Source organism: Sceloporus occidentalis, unplaced genomic scaffold (assembly GCF_023333645.1).
Source record: "Sceloporus occidentalis isolate IW3139 unplaced genomic scaffold, rSceOcc1.0.p SCAF_1, whole genome shotgun sequence".
Lineage (NCBI taxonomy): Eukaryota > Metazoa > Chordata > Lepidosauria > Squamata > Phrynosomatidae > Sceloporus > Sceloporus occidentalis.
In genome coordinates, this window is record NW_028316981.1 from 131,146,623 (window position 1) to 131,172,072 (window position 25,450).

General features: G+C 41.2%; 1 protein-coding gene across 2 annotated transcripts in view; it reads left to right on the forward strand.

Moving 5' to 3' along the window:
- Positions 1–25,450, forward strand: part of TRIM47 (tripartite motif containing 47) — a 35,244-nt gene that overhangs the window by 4,316 nt on the left and 5,478 nt on the right. Inside the window, exons 2-5 of one of the 2 annotated variants that reach the window (XM_089535854.1) lie at positions 12,012–12,107; positions 14,484–14,714; positions 16,210–16,405; positions 21,277–21,351. In XM_089535854.1, the coding sequence (XP_089391980.1) occupies positions 12,012–12,107; positions 14,484–14,714; positions 16,210–16,405; positions 21,277–21,351 (598 nt within the window). The remainder of the gene's footprint in view (positions 1–12,011; positions 12,108–14,483; positions 14,715–16,209; positions 16,406–21,276; positions 21,352–25,450) is intronic. The other variant, XM_089535862.1, reaches the window with a different exon arrangement.

Here is a 25,450-nt window from a genome sequence, read left to right on the forward strand (position 1 = left end):
AGTGGGGAAGGTGAGGTCCACTGCTCCCATTTTTATGCCCCCAACAAACCACCAAGCCCATCTGCTCCCCCAAAAACTTTTCAGTGAAAAGGTGTCAAAAAATGTACCCAAAAAAATCACTGCTCCAGGATTTTCTCAAAACACTTCACTCCTCTTCTTAACAATCCCCCAAAATCCCACAACAAATCAGAAGTTGCAATTTGAAGTAACTTCCAATTTCAGGGCATTGCAGCCTATCACTGGTGTAGAAGCTGTATGAAAATCTGCCCCTGTATCTCTATAACAAATATTTCCTGGATAATGGAATGCACCAAAACTCCAGAAAAAATAACCTGTGTTTTATAGATTGTAGCAAGGCCTTTGATTGTGTAGATCATGATCACTCTAAAAGAAATAGGAATGCCACAGCATCGGATGTGTAACTATACTCAGGGCAAGAGGCCACTGTTAAAACAGAATATAGAAGTCAGACAAGGCTGCATTTTATCACCCTGTTTAATTTATATATAGAACATATTATGCAGAGAGCAGGATTTGATATTAGAGGATGGAGGTGTAAAAAGGTTGGGGGAAGGAATATCACCTATTTAAGATATGCAAATGACACCATGTTGCTTGCACAAAACAGTAAAGTCTTGGAGTAACTATTGCAAAAAGTTAATAAAGGAAGTGCAAAAGCAGGATTACAGTTAAATATGAAGATGAAGAAAAATAATGACATTAGGTGATTTACATAATTCATTTAAAGTGGGGAATAAAGATATCCAGTTAGTTAAAGAATATCTGTACCTTGGTGCAGAGTAAATAAAGCCTGTACTTTCACTACAGGCCAAGATGACTGAACTGTAGTTGTCAAAGTCATTGGAAAAGGACAATAATGCTCAGTCAAGTAGAAGGCAGTAGGAAAAGAGGGAGAGGAGACCACACTACAGGTGGATTGATTCAGCCAGGGAGGCTATTGCAATTGCTCACCTATGGCCTAGGGCTAGAGAAACTACTGCTATTTTTGCATAATCATTTTCTCTTCTTTATGCCATGGCATGACTTCTTGTACAGAATTGGTAACTTAGTAAATGTATGAGCATGATAATGGATGTGGACAATATGGTTAGAGAAAAAAACTGAAAAAAATGTTTTGTATGTTTTCTGAACTGCAGTCCTACAAGTAAATGAAAGTGGTAAAACTGACCAGAGCAGATTGCTAGCAGATTTTGATCTACTCAGTTTTATTCCTAAAGAATACAGTAGTTGCATCTTTTCCTTTTCTATTAAAAGAGTATTAAAGCTGCAGTCCTATACTGGCTTATCAAGTGAGAAGTCTTGTCAAATGCAGTTGGATATATTTTGGAGTAGGATTGAACTATATAGGATATATATAGGATTGGAATGTAATTATATCTGTGTACTAAATTTATTTCCTTCCAGTTTGCCAAAAATATCCCTCAGGGTGTCTTAATAACAGTAAAATCCAAACAAAATAAAAACAGATGTCCATCCACTACTCAACAGCCAACCTACTAAACGGTTCCAAAACTGGCTTAGTGTGGAAAGAGATAAATACTTGTGGGAACCATCATAGATGTGTCTAAAACAGTCATGTTCATTGCAGCAGCCTTGTTGATATTCCTGGCTTTCCCAGGTACTCTTCAGAATGATGCAAAACTGGATTAATCAAAAAACTGGCAGGGGAAAAAATGTGTGCACCTGTTAACATATTGCACTCAACATTTAGTGCATCTGAGGAAGTAGGCTCAAGTCTACAAATCTCAATGTATCAACTTCTATGTTTCATTTAGTCTCAAAGGTGCTGCAAGATCCCTTTGCATGCTGATTTCTAACATTCTGAATTCTAACATTTAAGGGTACACATGTGACCAATCAAAACCTATAGATTGTGGCCCTAGAGGCAACTCCTGCCATGGTGAGACTATGGTCTTCATTTAGATCAATACTAGTGGTCGAACATATGCTTAAGACTTGAATAAAAATATTGCAAAATAGGTGAATTACCAAATTACTTTACTGTCAGAGTGGAGATGTTGGCTGGATTAATCCAGTTGAGCTTTCACCACCAGCAGTAATATTAGACCAAGTGTAAGAATTATGCAAAAACCCCTAGGGGCCATGTGGCCCTTGATGGGACTCCCCTCTTCCCAGCCATGAAGGAATTTCTGGAACCATTTTGCAGCTGAAAAACTTCAGGATGAGTTGCCAAAACACTATCTCGGTTTTGGCTCTGTTATTGGGGGGCACTCTGAAACACCCCAAAAGAAGGGTGCAGAAAAAATCTGTTCAGAAGTAACAAACTGGGAGCTTCATCATCCAGGAACATCACTTTTGCCCACCAAAGGTCAGCCAGAGTCAAAAATTGTCTGCTGACCATGGGTGCATGCCCACTTCTGCACTGGATAGATGTTAACTTCTGGGGTGGGATGAACCAGGTATCAAAAGTCTTGGGGGCCATAATTGATGAAAGCTTACGCCAAATAGGTGGCTGAAGACTTGATTTTACTAGATAGAGCCTGGACATAAATAGAGAAGAAGAGATGGAAACAAAAAAGCCATGGTTGCCATATACAGGACTGGGGAAGATGCTGGGAATCTTGCAGGTGATGTTGGAGGCCTGAAGGCAACAGGGCCACCTTGAAATGGAGATGCCATGAAGCTAGGTGGGGCAAGGCACAGAATGGACTTCACAGGCACAAATCTGGGAAATACATACATAAGACTGAAATGTAGGTATTGATCTGTTTCAAAGGAAAAGGAGTCTGTGGAGGGACTTCATCAAAAATTTGAAGTAGTTGTAGAATTCATAAAGGGGGAACTAAAGGCAGGGTTTTTTTTTTTCTTCTAGGTCTTGAATTGTGGAGCATCTCAGACAAAAACTAAGTTCTCCACTGAATCCTCTAAACAAGTTTTGTGAGAGATTTAGAATTCTTCACCAGGGAGTTCTAGTGCCATTGCAGTAGAGAATTCTCTCCCCAGACTATAGATCCCAGGATTCTGTAGGATGGAGCCACAGCACCTAAAGTTATATCAAACTTCTATAATTGTGCAGTACAGAAATACCCTGAGCTGAAGGGAAAAAAGAACTTGCCTCAAGATGAACTGACTAGAAAGATGTTAGGCAACAAACACTCTCATTCCCTATTAGGCAGTAGAATTTTAAACACACATGTAGTTTCTGCCATCCTCCTGAGGCACCTGTGGATGGAAAGAACCTTCTAGAAGACACTTTGCAGGGCTGCATTTTTTCAGAGAGCTATGTCAGAGGGCTCAGCACCCGAAAATAGCTAGATCAATCCAGTTATTGTCTTCCCAAATTATGGCTGGAAGGATGAGCTGCAGGGAGCTGAAAATGAGATGGGGTGGCCCTCAGTCCCTTGTTTAAGTTGAGTCTCCCTTATCCAGAATCCCAAAATACTCCAAAATCCCAAACCATCTGCCTGGATGGCTGAGGTAGTGACACCTTTGCTTTCTGATGGTTCAGTGAACACAAACTGTGTTTTATGCACAAAATTATTTACACTATTGTGTATAAAATTACCTTCATATAAGGTGTATATGAAACATAAATGAATGTCATGTTTAGACTTAGCTCCCATTTCCAGGATATCTGATTATGTAAATGTAGGTATTCCAAAATCTGAAGGAAAAAAAAAATCCAAAGCACTTCTGGTCCCAAGCATTTCAGATAAGGGAGACTCAATCTGTATGTAAAACTAATAGACAGCTATGCTGAGTTAGTCGTTTATCATTTAAAGAGTTATGTGCGAGCAGCAATATAAAGGTTTTAGGCTGTAGTTGATGTGTAAACATTGCACTGAGATTCCTATCTTGTGTAAACATTGAACTGAATTTCCTGTCTTTATTGTGTTTACTGGTACGGTTGGTGCTGCATGAGTGGGGAATTTTCTCACTCAGGCACTGGATCAATCAATTCAGGGCATACCTTGGGGAAGCTGATATTAGAAAATTATTTAATTTCATCCCAGGCCTTTCCATCTGCCAAAAACAAAGCAAAACTCAAGATGGTCAGCAATATTAAAATAGAGTTGAAAATAAGATCTCGATGGAAACACAACATAATTTGCAATCAAAGACCCAGGGATAAAAGACAAACTGCAAAACCCTGTTCAACAACAGATCAGATTATATGCCAAAGGTCTGTCAGTAGAAGAACAATGGAAAGGAATCCCACATAGGCTTCCTCAGCAGGGAGTCTGAGAGTCTACAGTAGGAGTGGCCACCAAAAATTCTTAGATTCTCTTAGAGTGCACCTTTCCTGCATATCATGCTCCTAGCAGTTTAACTAGGTAGCAGTCAGCAAGTGGACGGGATATTCTGTATCTTACTGTTAAATATCCTAAGTATGTGCTGAGCCAACCATCTGTGACAAAATGGACACTAGAATCAAGGGATACCAAGCATTCTTTTTTATTTATTTTATTTATCTCACTTATGTATGGGACTCAAGATGGATCCATGGTATGAATAAAATCATTAAAATTAAAAGACAAAAAGATTTTAAGACAATATAAAAAACAACATAGAAAAACAAATAATGAGGAAGGAAATTAGAAGCCCTTTCAATTAGAAGACCTGGCTGGGAAAAAAAAAAGTAATACCTGAAAATCAGCACTGGCTGTTGAGTGACAAGTAGGTTTGTCAGAGTGAAAACTGGAGAGCTCCTCCATGATTGTATAGAAGAGGGAATTTTGACAGGCATTGCTACTCACACAACAAGATAACAAGCAGTGCCCTTTTTCTACACAAACTTTAAAGTACAGAGCCTTTCCCAGTTTTTCAGTATGGGAACCCTAAAGACCCCTGGAGTTAACTGCCTCTCATTATTTCTTTTTAAAGACCATAATATTCAGTGGAGGCTGTATAGTACACGATGGTATAATGGTTTGAGTGTTGGACTAGGATACTGGGAGACCAAGGTTCGAATCCCAGCTCAGTCATGGAAACCCACTGGGTGGCCTTGGGCAAGTCACACTCTCTAAGTCTCAGAGGATGGCAATGGCAAACCCCCTCTACCAAGGAAACCCTATGATAAGATTGCCTTAGGCTCACCATAAGTTGGAAATGACTTGAAAGCACACAAAAACAGCTGTTTACACATTCATCCAGAAGTCACTGAATATTGAATGATGTATGGGCCTGAGTACATTAGACCTGAGTGTGGCTTTGAGGATTGTCTTCTTCTTCATCTAGTCTTTCTGGCTTGAGTGGGGGTGGATAGAGGATGAGTTTTTAAAAAGGAAAAACAGATGAATGCTGTGTGACGTATGTAATCGAAACAGAAGATGTAGGCATGTGAAAAGCTGGTTGGTATCAAGGATGAATGTTTTGACTGGGGGAAACTAGTAGGGGGTTGGGAGCAAGGTGAAGCAATCTAGAGAATTTCCCAGTAAAGATGCTTTCTATTCAAATTGGAATGACCTGTAATTTCTGACTCTTTCTTGTTCAACTCTGCATATAATTATGCAGAATTTAGTAGTGATGGGCGACTTCAACTATCCTGCTATTTGCTGGAAGTCAAACTCAGCAAAATCCTCAAGGCCTAGCAAATTCCTCACTTGCCTGGAAGACAATTTCATGGTCCAAAAGGTGGAAGAGGCAACAAGGGGGTCAGCTATTTTAGATCTGATCCTAACCAACAAGGATGACTTGGTTAATGGGGTGCAAGTAGTGGGATCATTAGGTGGAAGTGACCATGTTCTCTTGGAGTTTGTAATACAGTGGAAAGGAGAAGCCAGGCATAGTCAGACACGCATCCTAGACTTTAGGAGAGCGGATTTCAGTAAACTTAGAGAAGTATTGAGGGCGATTCCAGGGTCAGAAATACTAAAAGATAAAGGAGTTCAGGATGGATGGGAGTTTCTCAAAAGAGAGATACTGAAGGCACAATTTCAAACAGTTCCAGTGAGAAAGAAAAACGGGAGGTGTCTCAAGAAACCAGGATGGATGACTAAGGAACTTTCAACTGAGCTAAGTTTGAAACGGAACATGTATAAGAAATGGAAAAAGGGGGAAATCACAAAAAAGGAATTCAAAGAAATAGCAGGCATGTGTAGGGGTAAAGTCAGAAAAGCTAAAGCGCAGAATGAACTCAGGCTTGCTAGAGAGGTTAAGAACAATAAAAAGGGCTTTTTTGGATATGTCCGCAGCAAAAGGAAGAAGAAGGAAACGGTAGGGCCACTGTGTAGAGAAGATGGCAAAATGCTAACAGAAGACAGAGAAAAGGCAGAATTACTCAACACCTTCTTTGCCACAGTCTTCTCAGAAAAGGCAAAGGGTGCTCAACCTGAGGATAATGGAGCAGAGGACAGAATAGGGGAATTTCAGCACAGAATAAGTAAAGAGATAGTAGAGGAACACCTTATTAATCTAAATGAATTTAAGTCTCCGGGACCAGATGAACTCCATCCAAGGGTATTAAAAGAACTGGCAAATGTAATATCGGAGCCATTGGCAATAATCTTTGAAAACTCCTGCAAAACAGGAGAGATCCCAGCAGACTGGAGGAGGGCAAACGTTGTCCCCATCTTCAAAAAGGGGAAAAAAGAGGATCCCAACAATTATCGTCCAGTTAGTCTGACATCAGTACTAGGAAAGATTCTGGAGCAGATCATTAAACAGAGAGTCTGTGAACATCTAGAAGGCAATGCCATAATCACAAAAAGTCAAAATGGGTTTCAGAGAAACAAGTCATGCCAGACAAACCTAATCTCTTTCTTTGATAAAATTACCAGCTTGGTAGATGAAGGGAATGCTGTGGATATAGTATATCTTGATTTCAGTAAGGCCTTTGACAAGGTTCCCCATGACATTCTTGCAAACAAGCTTGTAAAATGTGGGCTAGACAAAGGAACTGTTAAATGGATCTGTAATTGGTTGACCGGCCGAACCCAAAGGGTGCTCAACAATGGCTCCTTTTCATCCTGGAGAGAAGTGACCAGTGGGGTCCCACAGGGCTCTGTCCTGGGCCCAGTGCTATTCAACATCTTTATCAATGACCTGGATGACAGAATTGGGAGCATACTTATCAAATTTGCTGATGACACCAAATTAGGGGGAATAGCTAATACCCCAGAGGACAGGATCAAGATTCAAAATGACCTGAATAGACTAGAAAGCTGGGCCAAAGCTAACAAAATGAAATTCAACACGGAGAAATGTAAGGTATTGCACTTAGGGCGGAAAAATAAAATGCACAGATATAGGATGGGTGACACCTGGCTGAATGAAACTACGTGTGAAAGGGATCTAGGAGTCCAAGTAGACTACAAGTTGAACATGAGTGAACAGTGTGATGCGGCAGCTAAAAAGGCCAATGCTATTTTAGGCTGCATCAATAGAAGTATAGTGTCTAGATCAAGAGAAGTAATAGTGCCACTGTATTCTGCTCTGGTCAGGCCCCACCTAGAATATTGTGTCCAGTTCTGGGCACCACAATTCAAAAAGGACATTGAGAAACTGGAGCGTGTCCAAAGGAGGGCGACAAAAATGGTGAAGGGTCTGGAAACCATGCCCTATGAGGAACGACTTAGGGAGCTGGGGATGTTTAGCCTGGAGAAAAGAAGGTTAAGAGGTGATATGATAGCCCTGTTTAAATATTTGAAAGGATGTCATATTGAGGAGGGAGCAAGCTTGTTTTCTGCTGCTCCAGAGAACAGGACCCGGAACAATGGATGCAAGCTACAGGAAAAGAGATTCCACCTGAACATTAGGAGGAACTTCCTGACAGTAAGGGCTGTTCGACAGTGGAATGCACTTCCTCGGAGGGTGATAGAGTCTCCTTCCTTGGAGGTCTTTAAACAGAGGCTGGATGGCCATCTGTCAGGGATGCTTTGAATTGGATTTCCTGCATGGCAGGGGGTTGGACTGGATGGCCCTAGTGGTCTCTTCCAACTCTACGATTCTATGATTCTATGAATTTTAGTTATGTCTGGATTTCCAGTTTTCTGCACATACTTCCAATGCTATTCTGTGCTTATCCAGCTCCTAATGTTCTGTCCAGGAGAAAAGGGGGGATCTGTTCCAGAACCATCAGCAAGATGTTTCCAATGTAAAGACAAACATTTAGCTGAACTTTGGTAGATTCTGTCTTGGCTGCCAAAGTACACATATGCAAACAATCTGCTGCGTTTGGATTTGGAAAGCAGGCGAAAACAAAAGTGTGGGGTGGGGTATGATTAATTCCGTCTGGTGTTAACAAGGCCCCAGCCAGTTCCTGATCGGACAGCCTTGGCTTCAGACTGGTACTGTACCAGAGGCTCATTCCTTCCTCTTGCAGCTCTTTCCCACAGTGGCTCAAACCGGCTCCTTTATTTCGTTTGGCTCCTCTCCCAGGTTCTGCTCCTTGCTCCGTTAGTCTTTTGTGTTCCATTGACGACCAGACTTTTTTCCATCACTCCCTTTCCCAGATGGCACTGACTCACCTACATTTACGCCCATTCATTTTTAATTGAGCTGTCAGTTTCGGTTTAGCTCATCCTAAAGTTACAGAGTTACTTAGGAAATCCCCATCTACAGAAAGTGCATTGACTCTGTCCTCTCTTTGGCCAGTTGATAAACTGGGAAAGGCTTGTAAGCAGTGTTTGAACAACTACATTTAAAGGTTTCCCAGTGGAGCATTTGAAAGGGGGGAGACTCATCAGTGATTGGTCACAGTCAGGCATCCTTAAGAGACCACACAGGGCAGACAGGTTCCCATTGCACCACAGTACCATTTTTTTTGTTTCTACTGTCAAGGCACAGTAAGGTGCCTGACATCCCCAGATGCCTGTGCAATTCGTTTGAATGTTGACATTGTACTTCATTTGGGAAGCAGAGTGCATTGAAAAGTTAGGAGTACTGGTTGGTCTTAGCATGAAATCACAAGCTATTTTGGATCTAAGTGATTGCAGGGATGAAGGCCACTTGGTTTTCACAGTGGGAACAGGTCACTCTGCTTGTGGGCTGTTGCCATGCAGAGTAAGGGCAGGGAACCACGTTCAGTTTCAGAGAAGTTTTTGAAGGCCACATCCCATGGTGAATGGAGATGGAGGCAGAAGGGTGGGCAAAAATAAGAGTATTAATCTAAAATACACATGTATTTTAGCTTAATGCTCTTACTTTCAGTAACTAAGTGGCGGTGGTGGTGATGTTAGCTGCTTTCAACTCGATGTCTACTCATGGCAACATTTGAATGAAAAGTCTCCAAGCCCTGCTGCCTTCTACCTCCCTGCTCAGACTCAGGCCCATGACCTCTCTGATTGAGTCTATCCATCTAGCATGTGGTCTTCCTCTCTACGTCCCTCCACCTTCGCCAGCATCATTATCTTTTCTAATGATTCATGCCTTCTCATGATGTGGCCAAAGTACAACAGCTTCAATTTTGTCATCTTGGCTTCCAGGAAGAGTTCTGGCATGATCTGTTCAAGGGCCCATTTGTTTAACCTTTTAGCTGTCCATGGTATCCTCAGCACTTTTCTCCAGCACCACACCCCCAGAGAGTCCTGTGGTGGAGCAGACCTGGAATTTTGATTGGCATGGTCTCTCCAGAGCCTCACACTAAGGTCTTTATTATTATTATTATTATTAACCTTTATTTATGAAGCGCTGTAAATTTACACAGCGCTGTACATACAATCTTTTAGTTAGACGATGTCTTTCATGTCCTGCTGGTCATGTACCTTCATTTATACATACACGGATAGCAGGGCATGAGAGAACTTAGCACGAGGCTCTGGAGAGATCATAGCAATCAGAATAAACACTACAAAATTGGAAGGACCAGACATACGGATAATCTGTATAAAAGGCATGGATGGGGAAAGTGAGGCTCTCCAGATGTTGTTGGCCTCCCCAGCATCCCTCACCATTGGCTCTGCCGGCTGACAGGAGTTGCATTCAGTAACATCTGGAGAAGGAGCACATACTGCCCACCCCTGGTATAAGGGGATGCATTGTACCCTAGGCACTGTGATTCCTTTCTTCTGCCAAGCAGTCATAAGTTTTACCCCAGTTCTGTGAGGAAGACACAGCACCCTGTAGCTGATGAATGGAAGGGAACACATCTATTAATTACTTTCCCCCAGGAATAGCATGTTATCACTCCTGTTGGAAAGGAGGGGCCAAAGGCCTTCCTGTGTGGCAAAAATAGATTGCTTTTGGCTCTGTATCAAGGATTACTACACTTGGAAAGGCTTAAATAAGTTTTATTTATATGTCCATACAATTCAGTCTGGGAAATCGTGCAGCCCTCCAGATTTTGTTAGACTGCAGCTCCCAGCTGCCATAGCAGGCATAACTAATGGTGAGGAATGCTGGGTGCTCCAGTCCAATTTCATCTGCAGGGCCACATTATTCCCACCCCAGCTTATTTTCATGGAGACTCTTAAAAACTTTTTGTGGTATGTGTGTATGTGCACATGCTTGGGAGTAGCAGAAAGTTGTTGTATGCCTTCAAGTCATTTCCAACTTATGTTGATCATGGGGTTTTCTTGGCAGAATTTGTTGAGAGGAATTTTGCCATTGGCTTCCTCTGAGGATGAGAGAGCATGGCTGAGCTAAGGTCACCCACTGGGTTTCCATAGCTGAGCACGAATTCAAACCCTGGCCTCCAGTGTCCTACTCCAGCAATCAAACCACTACACTACACTAGCTGTCTTAGAAGAAACTGGATATATGTGAACAGTTTTATGGTTTTATATAAAAGGAGAGCCATGCACATTGCTTTGAGCTCATAGCGGAAAAGGTGGATTTAAATGTAACAAATAAATATGCTTCTGAGTCTGCCACTTTTCTGGCTATTCTCAAACTGATGTAGCCATTTCCCCACTTTTTCTGTGGTTACTGTTAACTTATTAAATGTATTCATACTCCACCTTTTCACCAAAACTGGGACTCAAGGTGGCTTAACCACCAATTTGTTTGTTGTAGGTCTGTTTAATGCTAAGATGAAATAATTGTATTTATTTTATTGGTTGTTTTTTTAAGTGTGTGTGTTCATGTTCATGTGTGAGTGTGTGTTTGTGTGTGTGTTATCACCACTCACCACACTGGGAAAAGGAGTGGCTCTCCTTTTACAAATATCTGGCTCTCCTTTTACAAATATCTGGCATTTTATTAAATACTTTGGGCTGCTTTATTGAATAATCTCTTCTTCCCTTCACTGGGTCTGCTTTTCATAGGTCAGTGGGCTATTATGGCTTTGCCAGATAAGCTCTCTCCAAGTCACTCTGATTTCCTTGCTTTCTGGTGTGGGCAAGGATGTTGATATGGTTTGGGCTGTGTCTGTTTCTGTTTCTGATTAGTGCAATAATTGTTCCTTTCAGTGCAAGCCTCTCTGTCTGATCTTATCCCAGCAGATTGCCTCAGTAGAGTTTGGAGCTCCATTAACAGTAGCATTTTGTTCTTTCTAGCAAGTTCACAGTCAGAACTGAAAATACTGGATGATGGGGGAGCAGGAAACACAATTTCCTTTACAGGGCCTGTAGACAATGCCCTAAAGGCACCTAATCCTGTCTGATCTTGGAAGTCATCATGTTATAGTGATTATAGGAGTTTCAGATGCCCATACACTGATGGCCTTGGGCCTGTCTTTGTATGTCAGCCTGCTCTATCTTACAGGGTTGTTGTAGCAATAAAAATGGGGAGAAGTGTCATGGTATGTTGCCTAAGATCCTTGGAGGAAAGATAGCAGAGTAGACATGTAACTAAATTTATTAACTGAAAAATAAATTGAATTAGTGGACAGGGAACATAGGCGTATATGTGGGAGAGATGGGATGCATTGCAAAATAAAGTTCCACCATCTGTATCCTGGATTCTATATTCAGGTTCCCATGGATTTTACATCTTCATAGAAATGGAATAATTATATTTTTAATGGACAGCAAATTACTTGTGTTTTATTCTTAGCCATGATGATTAGAACATAAAGGCCCTTTATGTAAGTGCAAATTAAGATTCTGATTTTTCCCTCTCCCCCTCCCCATTTTTCTTTTAACTGGAAGGCCCAAAGACCAAAAATCTTGAGCAGTGTAGAGAATCAGCTGGATGAACTTGGAGTCCTTATTGCCCAGACAAAGAGAACAATCGACCTTATCAAAGTAAGATGACTTCATTTTTATTTCATTCCAAGAGTAAAAGCTGAATGTTGAGTCTTTTCCCATGCCCTGTTTTCTGTTTTGCTTTGACTTTCCAGAGAATTCCTTGCCACACCTCTGATGGCAGACAGGATTCATGACTGTAGGCAAGAGATGTTACCCTACCCATTCTACTACAGTGTTGTGAAGTTTCCTTTTAAATAGCATGAAAACAAAAATGGAAAATGCTCCTTCCTGTACACACTCTGCTATGCACAAGTATCACAAGAGATCATCTGCACTTTTAGCAGAATGACATTGTGCTTCTTGAAAACTACAGATGGAGGGTCATACATTTGAATGTTCCATGATTGGAAGTGGAGATTCCATTCCCACAGACATGTAGCATATCAAGGTGTAGGGGTCAAAAAGAGCCTTCTTCATAGTGCATAATTCAAATTCTTCTGAATTCACAGGGAGAGGCTTCCTAATTTCTGAAAATATAATAAGGACAGGAAAAAGTATTCCTATAATTGCCATGCACGTTTAATACTTTCCCCAATTTCTTAGAGTTGATTAATACACTTTTAAGTGCCATGGCTCCACCCTATGAAATGCTGTGATTTTTAGCTTGGTGGAATAATTTAAATTTCCTGCTATAGAACTTTAGCACTGTACTTCAGGGAACTGGACTAGCAGGGAATTGTAAGTACGTCATCAAACTATCAATCCCAGAATTCTGTAGGGTGAAAAAACATGACAGTTAAAGTGGTATTAACATGTAGTTTAGGGGTTCATGAGAAATCCTTCCCACTGTTTCAGTATTAGCTGGCTTCAGATTCCTGCTCAAAGATTAAACCATGGTTGAGTGTTAAATCTTGAACAGCTATGGTGCTAATTGCAGTTGACAATGTAAAGCAGGCCAGAAGTTATGCTTAGAATATTGTTGAACTGGAGACTCCTGATTATCCCTTCCAGTTAGCTGTGCTGATTAGGGCCAATGGGAGTTGCAGTCCAACATGGACTGGTAATTTCATCAGTGATACACTGACGGGAGCCATAACCTTTGCTTCCCTAGCTTTAGTCCTGATTAATACGTCCCCCTAATATATGGAGGGGCAAACCCAGAAGGTGGTGCTGGGGGACTCCTGTTTGACCCCCCTGGCCATTGACCTGTTGAATCCCTTAGGGTTCTGTATTGTCCCCTATGCTGTTTAACATATACATGAAGCCACTGGGAGAGGTTGTCTGGAGTTTTGGGGTAAGGTGTCATCAATATGCAGATGACACTCAACTCTACTACTCCTTCCCACCTCAATCCAAGGAGGCTGTCTTGGTCTCCGGACTCTGAGCTCATCTGGAGAAGCTCTTCTCTCCATCCCAACACCATCACAAACACGGTTGGTGGGGACGCAAGTGAGGGCCTTCTCGGTAGCTGCCCCTAGACTCTGGAACTCCCTGCCCAGGGTGATCAGAACGGCTCATTCCTTGATGGCCTTCCACCGGCAGGTGAAGACCTACTTGTTCACACAGGAATTGCTATAAGGACAGGTTGGGATGTTGGACCAGTTTAAAAATTTGTTACAGTTTCCCCCCCCCCCCTCTTATTTATAGTTTTATCTTTTTAAAATATGTTTTATTCTTTTAATAACTATCTGTTTTAATACCATAATAATTTAATTCCTTTTTAATGTTTTAATTGTACTGTTTTTAATGCTGCAAAGCCGGTCTGAGCCCCAGTCCTGGGAAAAGAGTGGGATACTGATGATGATGATGGACAGTTGGCTTAGGGAAAGCTTCCTTTTGCACCTATAGGAGTCTTTCCTCATAAGTTATCAGCCCTGGTGGCGCAGTGGTTAAATGCCTGTACTGCAGCCACTCATTCACAAACCATAAGGTTGCGAGTTCAATACTAGCAAAAGGGCTGAAGCTCGACTCAAGCTTGCATCCTTCTGATGTTGCTAAAATGAGTACCCAGATTGTTGGGGGGAATTAGCTTACAATTTGTAAACCGCTTAGGGAGTGTGGTACTGATAAGCGGTATATAAATGTACTTGCTATTGCTATTGCTAAGTTCATAGCAGCATGTATGTGGGGCTGGGGTTTTTGTCATGATCGTGAAGAAAGGATTAGGACCCCCCCCCCCATTTTGTGTAATGTAGCACTGATGAATACCGCTGTCTATTGCTGCTACTTCATCTGTTATTTAAAATATTGACCTGTTTCCTGATGACACATTTAGCATCCTGTTTGGCACTTCTCAAATTTAAGTCTCTGGAATACTTTTTGTGGTTCTTTCCATTTCCCTTCAAAAGAAGATCCTAGACTGTACATATTTGGGGGTACCATGGTGTATTATCTGCATTCTGCATTGGCATAAAACCACCTCTGTGTGTTTAGGGCACTGCTCAGAAGGAGAAGGAAAAGGTCATCAAACTCTTTGTTGAGACAGCCCGGGTCCTTGCAGCATTTCAGAAGGAAGTTCTTGAATTCATTGATGATGGTGAAAGAACCATGCTGAGTGGGGCAGAAGAGGAGCTGAGGCAGAAGGAAGAGAGACACACCACGCTGAATGAATGTAGGCAGAAGCTGGAGAAGATCCCCTGCACAGACACTATCTCTTTCATACAGGTGGGTGCTCTAGGCATTTTTCCAGTGGAGGATAAGCCAGGAGGAGAAAGTCCATGGGGGGGGGGGGCAGCCAACCAAAGGCATCTTTGTCCAGCCTTGCCCTTCCCCTGCTGGTAATAGTAGATAAACTGCAGCCTACATATTGCAACTCCTCTCTTTGAAAAAAAAATACAGCAGCAACTTGTAAGTGCAAGACCATTTTTGCTGTCTTGCCCATAGTTTTACTTCAAGTGCACATGGGCATCTCAAAACCCTTTCATGGCCGAAGGCCATGCTGGCTGGTGGGGTTTTACAAGTTGTTATCCACAAATATAACTCTTCTAAGTGATGCAGATTTTTAGTTTGTACTTGATTCAAGGTCAGTTAAAGAGAATCACTGAGGGTATCACATGCATTCTTCAGCAGTAGCATTGGCCTTGTCATGAACCATGCACACAACAGAAGTCGTAGCTAATCTTAAATGTCTAATAATTATTCCTGTATAAAAGCTCTCTCTCTCTCTCTCTCTCTCTCTCTCTCTCTCTCTCTCTCTGTGTGTGTGTGTGCGTGTGTTGTCTTACACACACACACTGCCTTAATCCTTCCACTTCTTGGATGCAGGGACAAGAACCACTGAGATCTAGGGATGCACTGGTGATGAATGTTTTCCCTTTGGGATCCCTCCTGAGATTCCTGTGTTGTTCCTCCTTCTCCTAGTGATGGGATCTCAGAAATGAGGGAATCACATTTTTCTCCCCTAGATGATCCTATGGGAAGTTGTTGGGAGGGGAGTTGTGGGAACTATATGGGGAGCAGCCAAGGCCCACATTATGCTCTCCAGCTTTAGCAGACAAATTGTGAACATGTGCATTTGAGAATGGGCTGACAGGTATCTTTTTGCATGAGAATCTTCATGCACAGAGATCCATCAGGGTTTTCTTTCTTGCACTGGGCTCCATAGCTTGTATAGGTATAGCTTTCATTAGTAGGATGTGATAGTGCTTAATTCTGCCTGTGGGTACTGCCACACTGCAGAATTAACGTAGTTTGACACCAATTTAACTCTCATGGCTCCATCCTATGGAATCCTGGGATCTGCAGTTTTCTGTGCCACTGGAGATCTCTGACAGAGGAGACTAAATATCTCACAAAATTGCAGATCCTGGAATTCCATAGCATTGAGCTATGGCAGTTAACATGGTGTCAAACTGGATTAATTTTTTCAGTGTGGATGCTGCCCAAGTCTCTCCTGGGTGATGTGTTCTCATTTGTTTTATTTATAGAGGCTGGGAAAAGGGACACTATAGGGAGGAGGCTCTCTTGGACTCAGCTCTGTTCCAAATGTAGATCCAGGAACTCTTTGTGCCAACAGCTACAGCCAGTATAGCTGTGTGTTCCCCACCCGCCCTTTCTCTGGTATGTCTGTTTCCATATCATGAGCTGCTACAGCCATAGGTGGGTCTGTGAATAAGTCCTACTTTCTGTCTATTAACTGTGTTCTCTTTTTTTGGCCCAGGAGTTCCAAGCACTGCAAATAGCTGCTGAAGAGAAAAACTTCCCATGTACAGGCTTCTCAAAAGAACTGAATTTTATCAAATCAAGCCAGGCAGTGTTTACTGTCAAGGAGTTACTAGTGAACATTTGCAAGAACCAATGGGACCAGCTTTCAGGGAAAGGAGATGGTGGATCCATTCCTTATGGTATGCCAGAAGGTTGGTAGTGGGTGTAATGTCACCCTTGTTTTTTATACAAAATCCTGTACCATATTGTGACATCAGGAAGGATCCCTTGACCTCACAGATGATTTTGACTGCAGCTCCCAAAAACCTTTACCATTGGCCATGCTGGCTTGGACTTCAGGGAAATCTTAAGACATTTTGAAGACCATTTAAATGGGGCTCGAGCATACACAAAATTCCCCTTACAGAGGAGGCGGGGCGAAACGGATCCCCCGCATAAGGGAAGGGTAGACTGTAACTCTAAATTTCTAGGAGCTGTAGCAGTCTCTGTGACTGTGAATGAGTTAGATGTAACAAAACATATGGCTTTTTCTCCTTTCATCCAGTTCTCAGGTTCTTCTTTTTACCATTGCTCTGAAATCTTCCATCTGTTGATATCTTTCAGAAAGCTATAGTTCATCCTCTTGTTCAGTTCTTCTTAGGCAATCAGAAAGGGAGACTGGCATCCCCCCCCCCCCCGCCAATTGTGCCAGGAACTAGTACTGTCTTTGTGCCCATTGACTGCAATTGCTTCTTTCTTTGGTGTGAAATTTCCAGAGATTGACAGAGAATGGCATGTGGACTGGCACCAGTCCATGAATCACCACTGAGTACCACTGTCCTAATTCATCACCTTTTAATTTTGTACAGTGCCATGTACATTGGATGGTGCTATATAACTAAATCAATAATAATAATAATAATAATAATAATAATAGTTTTTAGATGGCAAATTCCATAATTCCTTAACATTAGCTGCATTGGCTAGGGGTGATGAGAACTGTTGGTGGGAGGGGGGACCAAAACGGCTGCATTTGCCCAGCTCTGATTTATAGGATTGGAGGTCATCCTTTACACCTCTGATGTTTTATAAGGAGTACGCAAGCATTTTACAAGTTGGCATTTGTGACTCATGAGAGGACGTGAAGTACCAGTAGCCTGAAAGGGAAAGGAAAAAGATATTGTGCACTATAGCCCACATGTAAAAGTGTTGCAAAGAGTGCAGGCGCTCTAAAATTGCATAATAACAAGTTTCTAATTTGGCCTCAGGTTTCTGGGCCTCATGCCTTATGCCTGAGGTTTTATGAGGTTTCCAAAATGACTCAAATAAATCAGTAGGCAACAAACAGACATCACCGGGTGTGGCCAGTGGTGGTTTGGAGAGCATCTCCAAATTGGCGGCCCTTCAAATAGAGCCTTGTCTGTCAGAACACAAGGAAAGACGTCTTTAATTACCAGGATTTAGTTTCAAGACTTCCTGTCCTGCCAGAACTAGAACTGATGTTGCTGGCTCAGTTGCAAGAGAAGGTAGTTGGCTCTCCTCTAGCATCTAATTGCATTGTTTAAAATTCCCAGTTGTTTGCATGTTCCTTGTACAGCTGTATAAAACCTTATATTAGTTTTTTCCCTTATTCCATTTGACCAGCATTGCTGTTCTTTGTAACTAGGGCCATTCCCCATCCCCAATATGACCTCCAGCTGCTATCCAAAGAAACCATCACAGTATGATGGATAGTTTTCACTGAAGAAGCTTCGGCTTCCTTCCTGTTGTAGTCTGCATTAGTATGCTGTTGCCGTTGTGGGCATGTTTCAAACCCCTGTGGGGCAGAGAGAACGCAGTATTGTAATGGAGGTAGTATTCATAGGCCTGGAAATTAGTGATGTTTCTGCTCTCCCTGATTCCAAGGTTCCCTGTTCCTTCTGTATTACAACCCTCACAGTGAGTGAGGGAATGGTTAATTCCAGTAGCATATTGTTGCAAGTTCTCCTCTCCACATGCATGAGGTAGAGGTGGGTAGAAACAGACATACACATAGATATGGGTTAATACAACTGTATGAAGACCTTTTCATGGGAGCGTGACAGTCATGGTGTAACAGAAATTTCAGGAAACTTAAAAATCTAGGATTGACAGAGCAAGGAATTCGCAAGAGGACCTAGTAATTGAAAATCCATAAGTTTATTTCCAATTGTCGACAAAGGAAAACATTGAACTCAGTGGAATTCAAGTTCCAAAAAGCTGAGACCCCGAACAAGACAAAATGGCTCTTTTTATATTATTGAAGACAAAGAAGCTTCTTCAATACACCTGATTGGCTAATTACAATTTAAACATACAGAATTCTTACAATCAGAACAGAAATACATGCATACATTGAAACTGCATCATCACTCCTTACCCCCTCCTGTAGGAATTTAGTAGCTTTCCTCCTAACCTTGCTTCTGAATGTCAACTATGTATCCTTATCTCAGTAGTTTATGTTATGTCTTTTTACTGGTGCCAGCTTCCATCCAGGTCAAGATGCACTCATTATTCCTTTGCTCTAGTTTTTCTAAACTCCAAGCCTTTATTTCAAAAACCATCTCTCTGGCTGACAAAGGTGACTCCATCTTTCTATAGCTTTTTATTTCAACAAGAAATTTCCACCACAATGGGAAGCACTTGCACTTCAACATTTACCTCTGCACTGCTGAAAAGAGGAATATTTCCTGAATGTTCAGTAAGTGCAGGGGCCCATTCACACACCATAATTAGTAGCACTGTGATTTTACAGTTAAAGTGGAATGCATTCTGTGGAATCCTGGGATTTGTAGTTTGGCCAGAGGCTCCAGAGGAAAGTCCTAGCTGACAATTCGAAAGGCCCTTCCCTCAAATGCCAATTCCAGGATTCTATAGGATTTTGTCATGGCAGTTAAAGTGGAATATTGTATATACTCATGTATAAATTGAGAAATTCTAGTAAGAATAAAAGAGCCCCCAAAACATTGGTCAACTTATCCACAGGTCAGCTAATGGGTTCTGGTGGTGTATAATTTAAAAGGGTCACAACAACCTTGACAGGCTGGTTGCGAGAAGCAGAGTGAGATTTTGAGGGCAGATGGTCAGCTTCACTGGGGCATCAGGGATTGTGTCTGTGGGGTCAGCTAATTTTATTTTATTTTATTCATTTTATTTTATTTATTCATTTCATTTTTATGCTGCCTTTCTACCAGAAAGGGACATAAGGTGACTCACAAGACAAAAACACTTTTAAAAACTTTACAGCAATATTTTTAAAACAGTTAAAACCATCTAATTAAAACAATATAAAATTAACATTAAAAAGACAGCTGCATGCATGTAGGAGCAACATTTTTTTAAATTGTTAACTTTCGTATACACACTAGAGAGATAGAGATAGATAGATAGATAGATAGATAGATAGATAGATAGATAGATAGAGAGAGAGAGAGAAAGCTGCACACTTCATTTAAGAAGCAGCTAGCCGTGGAAGAATACCCACCCTATTTGACACTGGCTTCTTTCTCTCCTCTCTCTCATGTTGTTATCTGTAAATTCTCCCTTCCACTTGGCAGCTCTTTCTGGAGCATCCCAGTGGCAGTGCCTCCTCCTGTCAAATATTTTTCTCCCTTGGCATGTTTGTATTTGTGTGTGCATGTGTGCTGTGAATGAGTGCCACTCTTCTTTCATCTTTTCCTCCCATGGTGTCACTTTGGAACTTGAGACACTGTGTGCTCATAGTGGTAACTCCCCACTCCTTTCCTCTTATATTCCCCTCCCTTCTCACCCCATTCCAACCCCTCTTGAAGTACAGGTTGTGCCCAAAGACCCAATGAAGTCCCACTCCATCTCTCCACCAGAACCACTGTTTTGACCCTTTGAAATTAAAAATAAAGTTTTTATATTAAAAAAAGAAAAGGAATTGTAACTGGAACCCATTAATACAACGCATGGTCAAAAGAGCAGGCCAAGCGTCAAATGTATGATACTGGGTAGTAAATTAGAACAGATGAAAGAATGGGTTGTTGAAAAGCAGGAACTCCTGTACTGTACTTTAATTTTTATCTCTTCCCCCCCCCTAAAAAAAAATTAATCTTTTTTCTTCTCTACTTTTATCAAAAAAAGAATCCATCCTCACCTCTTTTAAGTAGAGTGGCAAAAGGCCTTTTTGAATGCTTGGGCAGAAAAATGACAGCACCCCCTAACTTTTACCTTTGACTTATCCTCAGGTCCACACCATAATTTTGGTGCCAAAACCTGCCTTTGCCATATACATGAGGTCAACTTATACACAAGTGTATATGAGAGCCAGCATGGCACAGTGGTTTGAGTGTTGGACTGTGACTCTGGAGACCAGGGTTTGAAATCCTGCTTGGCCATGAAACCCACTGGGTGACTTTGGGCAAGTCACATGCTCTCAGTTTTAGGGAAAGGCAATAACAAATCTTGCCAAAAAAAGCCTTTGATAGGGTTGCCTTAGGGTTGCCAAAATTCCAAATAACAATAACAATATATAGTAATAGTGCTATCATTCTGTACTGTGAATGGGCCACAGGATAACTGCTCCAGCTGCTTCCGGGTCATCGTTTCCTCCCACCCTGGCTATTGTTGTAAAATCCAACTTAAGGAAAAGCATGACACCCATGAGAGGTGAAAAATCCCTCTCTGCAAATACACACACAGTCATGAAGGAAGGTGAATAGAAAGGAAATAGCGCTTTGCAGGAGAAGGTTGCCTTTCCCAACAACTCCACAAAACAGACATTCCTCTATTTCCATCTCTCTGTGTTTGGATCAGTAGAGGACCACAGCAAAGATAAGAGCAACTCTCTTTGCTGGCTAATGCTTTAGATCTGCATAATAAGCATATGATCTTGGATCTCAGGAGAGCAACCTTTTGAGTTTTCCTGTTGTGATTTCATTGTTTAAAAATCTTAAGCACAGCAATTCTGCTGCTACTGCAAACAGCTGGTTAAAAGGGAAGATGTGCCACCCAGTGGTTATCTGGAATACTGTGTGTTCTTTGCTTCAATTTTGCTACTCATGTGCTGATAGAAATTTATGACAAATGCCTCTCTTTACAGTGACTATGGGGCCCCAGATTTCTGACAAAAACACCAACTCTGCCTTTCTGGAGTCACGAGACTACTTTCTCAAATGTAAGACCACTTCATTTTATGTATTGTACTCCTTGGCTTTTCTTTTCTTTTGTCAACAGGGCAACTTTGGACAGTGTTCAGGATAGCACACATATATAGATCTCATGAAAATATAGATTCTATGACAAAACAAATCAAAGATGAAAATTATGGACCTGAGCCAGGCAAAATTAAATGCTTTTCAGTTACTTGACCTAAATGTGAAAATTAAACATATGAACTACTTTCCCACTACTTAAACCAGCAAGAGTGAAAAGTACTTAATTTTGACTGTATGTGATTGAGAGCCACTGTGGTATAGTGGTTTAAGTGTTGGACTTAGGATTCTGGGAGATCATGGTTCAAATCTCTACTCAGCCATGGAAACCTATTTAGGCAAGTCACACACTCTGAGCCTCAGAGGAAGGTAACAACCAACCCCTTATGAACAAATCTTGCTCCAAAACCATAATATGGCGTTAGGGTTGCCATAAATTGGAAACAACTTGAAGTCACACACAACAGTTACAAGTATCTATTACATTTCATGATAGCCATGACACTCACTGCATGACCTGGCTCAGAGATTTCTGCTTGACACATCTTACAGGATTATGAGGATACAGTGGGTAGAAAGACAGCCATGTAAACTGTCTTGAGCACATAGAAAGACAAGGTGTAAATTTAACTAAGTAAAGGAAATGATAAACTCATATAGTTCATAGTTTGGAAATAAAATAAATAAATAAAACTTTATTTATATCCCGCTTTTGTTAAAACAAAGCAGCGTACAACATTAAAATGATACAACAATATATACAATCTATCCCTTAAAAAAGGATTAAACAGTTCTAACAATTAAAATTACAAATAATAAACTCTAAAAACAATAATACAATAACGGTGGGCAGAATCATCACATATATATGTATATGGGAGGATCTCTATGTGGCTGGGTTCTATTCCGGGAAGGCCTTCCAGAAGAGATTCGTCTTGACAGCTTTCTTAAAGCTATCTAGGTTGGTAATTTGACGGATCTCATCCAGCAGTTATGGAGAAAGACTTCTGCGAGGTCGCAGTCAATCTGGTCTTTATGGACTGCAACAGGTTCCTTCCAGAGGATCTGAGTGCATGGGGCAGATTGTACGGAAAGAAGGCAATTCCTTAAATAGGTTGGGCCCAAGCTATGAAGGGCTTTAAAGGTATTGACCAACACCTTGTACTGTGCCCTTGTACTGAGAGTCTTGGAGCACCCTCATTCATAGGGATGTCATAAGTTGAAACCAACTTGATAATTAACAACAATACTTCCATGCCCTGCAGCCCCCTCAGCTGCCCTGAAGAGCCTGTCTCAGGAATTCAGAGACCCTCCCAAACAATGGAGAGTAGAAGTGGCTGGCAAAGGGGAAAATTAAAAGTGAACAGAGATCCACCAACATTTTGGGTGATTTCCTTTTCTCAATACCACACTGTAGGAAGGCATCTCTGCATATTTCCTATTCTTCACATACAATCAATGGGTTTGTGAACAAAAATACATAACACAACACACCAAGAGAAGCAGTAAACATGAGAATTAAAATCTAACAATGGAATTTAGAATAGGAGGGGGAAAGATCAAGCCTAGTTAGCAATGAAACTTTTCTTTAGCATGGCCCTGTGCTAAAATATCTTAGCAGATTCAGGAAAATAAATATGCAAAACCTGGCTTCTGTTCAAACCTATGGACATTTTTCTTCTAAACTGGCTCTCCAATAATAGATCTGAAGTTTGGAATTACAAGATAAATAACTGTTCAATATCTATACAAGGTATTATTCCAACTCACTATGCCCTATGAGGAATGACTTAGGGAGCTGGGAATGTTTAGCCTGGAAAAGAGAAGGTTAAGGGGTGATATGATAACCCTGTTTAAGCATTTGAAGGGATGTCATATTGAGGAGGGAGCAAGCTTGTTTTCTGCTGCTCCAGAGAACAGGACCCGGAACAATGGATGCAAGCTGCAGGAAAAGAGATTCCACCTCAAAATTAGGAGGAACTTCCTGACAGTAAGGGCTGTTGGACAGTGGAACAAACTCCTTCGAAGTGTAGTGGAGTCTCCTTCTTTGGAGGTCTTCAAGCAGAGGCTGCATGGCCATCTGTCGGGGATGCTTTGCTTGAGATTTCTTGCATGGCAGGGGGTTGGTCTAGATGGCCCTTGCAGTCTCTTCCAACTCTGCAATTCTATGATTCTATGCACTAGTAACTTCTCAGTAAGACTGTTGTAATTTCATTGTATGTGGGGCTGCCACTGGAAATGATTTAGAAGCTGCAGCTAGTGGAAAATTCAGCCACTAGATTGCTGACAGGGACATTTTATAAAAGCCATATAGCTGGTTTTAAAGGAATTGCACTGGCTGCTAACATGTTTTTGAAGCCAAGGATCCCAATATTGTACTTGAAGAAATGCCTCTCTTGACACTGCACTTGCCCAAGGACTGAAGTCTTTCTGTGGTGGAGAGCCTTCTCTTCTGTAGTACCTTGACTGTAGAATGCCCTCTTCTTACATGTCTGATGGATACTGATGCCAGGTTCTATCCAATAGCATGTTACAAAACATGGTAAAATGGGATCTAACAATTTTTGCCCAAATCTGACCATGTTTTTAATTGTTTTATTTTTTTAACTGTTAAATGAGTATGCTTTGAAACTATATAAAATATTCCCTGTTATTTGACATTTAACTTATTCTAAAGTGTTTTAAAATTGATTTTACTGTACCCTGGAATCTTGTGATGTAGGCTAAGATTATACTCTGACAACAACAACAGTAGCATTTCGAGTCTCTATAAACCTCCTTCTTATTAAGCAGTCAAAGCAAATAGTCAAAAGTACTTTTTTTTTTAAGGAAAGTATGTTCAGTGCCTCACTGTTTACCAGCCTTGCTACTTTTAGCAGGAGGTCTGGGAATTTAAATGTTTTTGTGTAGTCTCCCAAGAATCTGAGCTCTCATTGTTTAAAATGTATACAAATGAAGCCCTCATGATTGCAGGGGAAAAACCTGAAACCATGAGGGCAGTTTTTGCTAAAATGAATAGGAAACAGAAGGGCTCTTATTAGTCAGCGTATGGCAGTATTTCATCAATGTCAACTCGTTTCCAGCCCTTTGCTTCCAAACTGTTCCTAAATTATGATGTTTAAATCCCTCTTGATTTCTTTCTTTGCCATTGGTAGACACTCTTCAGTTATTATATTTGGTATTTATTTTAAAGAGGGATTGGAATAGGTACTTAATTGTACAACAACATTTCACAGTGAGCTTAGTCACTTCCATGCTGGTTGGGGGATTTTGAGTGTTGCAGTCCAGAATAAATAATGTTTCCAAGTTTGGACACTTCCATGCTGGCTGGGGAATTCTGTGTTGCAATCCAAAATAAATAAATGTTTCCAAGCTCTGGGACTTTTTAGGTTTCCTTTCATTTGACCTAGTCTGTGCTGCCACCTCCTGTTCTTCAGGTTATCATTCCTGCCACTGCTAGATAGGTAGCATAGGCCTCTCCCATTCAGTGTTGCACATTCAATGGATAGTGCAAAACACTTTTGGTTTCCCACTGTTGCCTCCATTTCTGTATCTCATGGTGCTGCTATTCTTCAGCATTGAATACAGGTATTCTTCATTCCAGGCCTAAGGTAAACATACCATAGGGCCACAAACAAAACATTAGATGAAATGTAATAGAGTGTTTCTGGTGGAAGAACTAATTCTACCAGCAGAACATAGAGGAGGCAATTCTTCTTGCTCAGCCTCAAAATCTGCTTCAGAAGGTTGTAGGGTGGGGAGACCTTTTGCAGACCTCTACTGATACAGTGTTAGTTTTTATCATTGTTATTTCTGCTGACGATCTGTTAAGCTGCATCAGCACACCTTCTCATCCAATACAGAACAACACAAACCTTCAATCTCTCCCCACTTCTCAGTACACATGTGTGTGCATGCATGCAAATATACAACTGACATACAAAAAATAAGTCTAACTTTAAAAAAAACCCTAGACAATACCAGGCTTTGCAGAATATGTATTGGTTGCAGCATTGGCGTATTCCAGTCACATAATTAAACAGAGCTAAAATTGCTAACCTT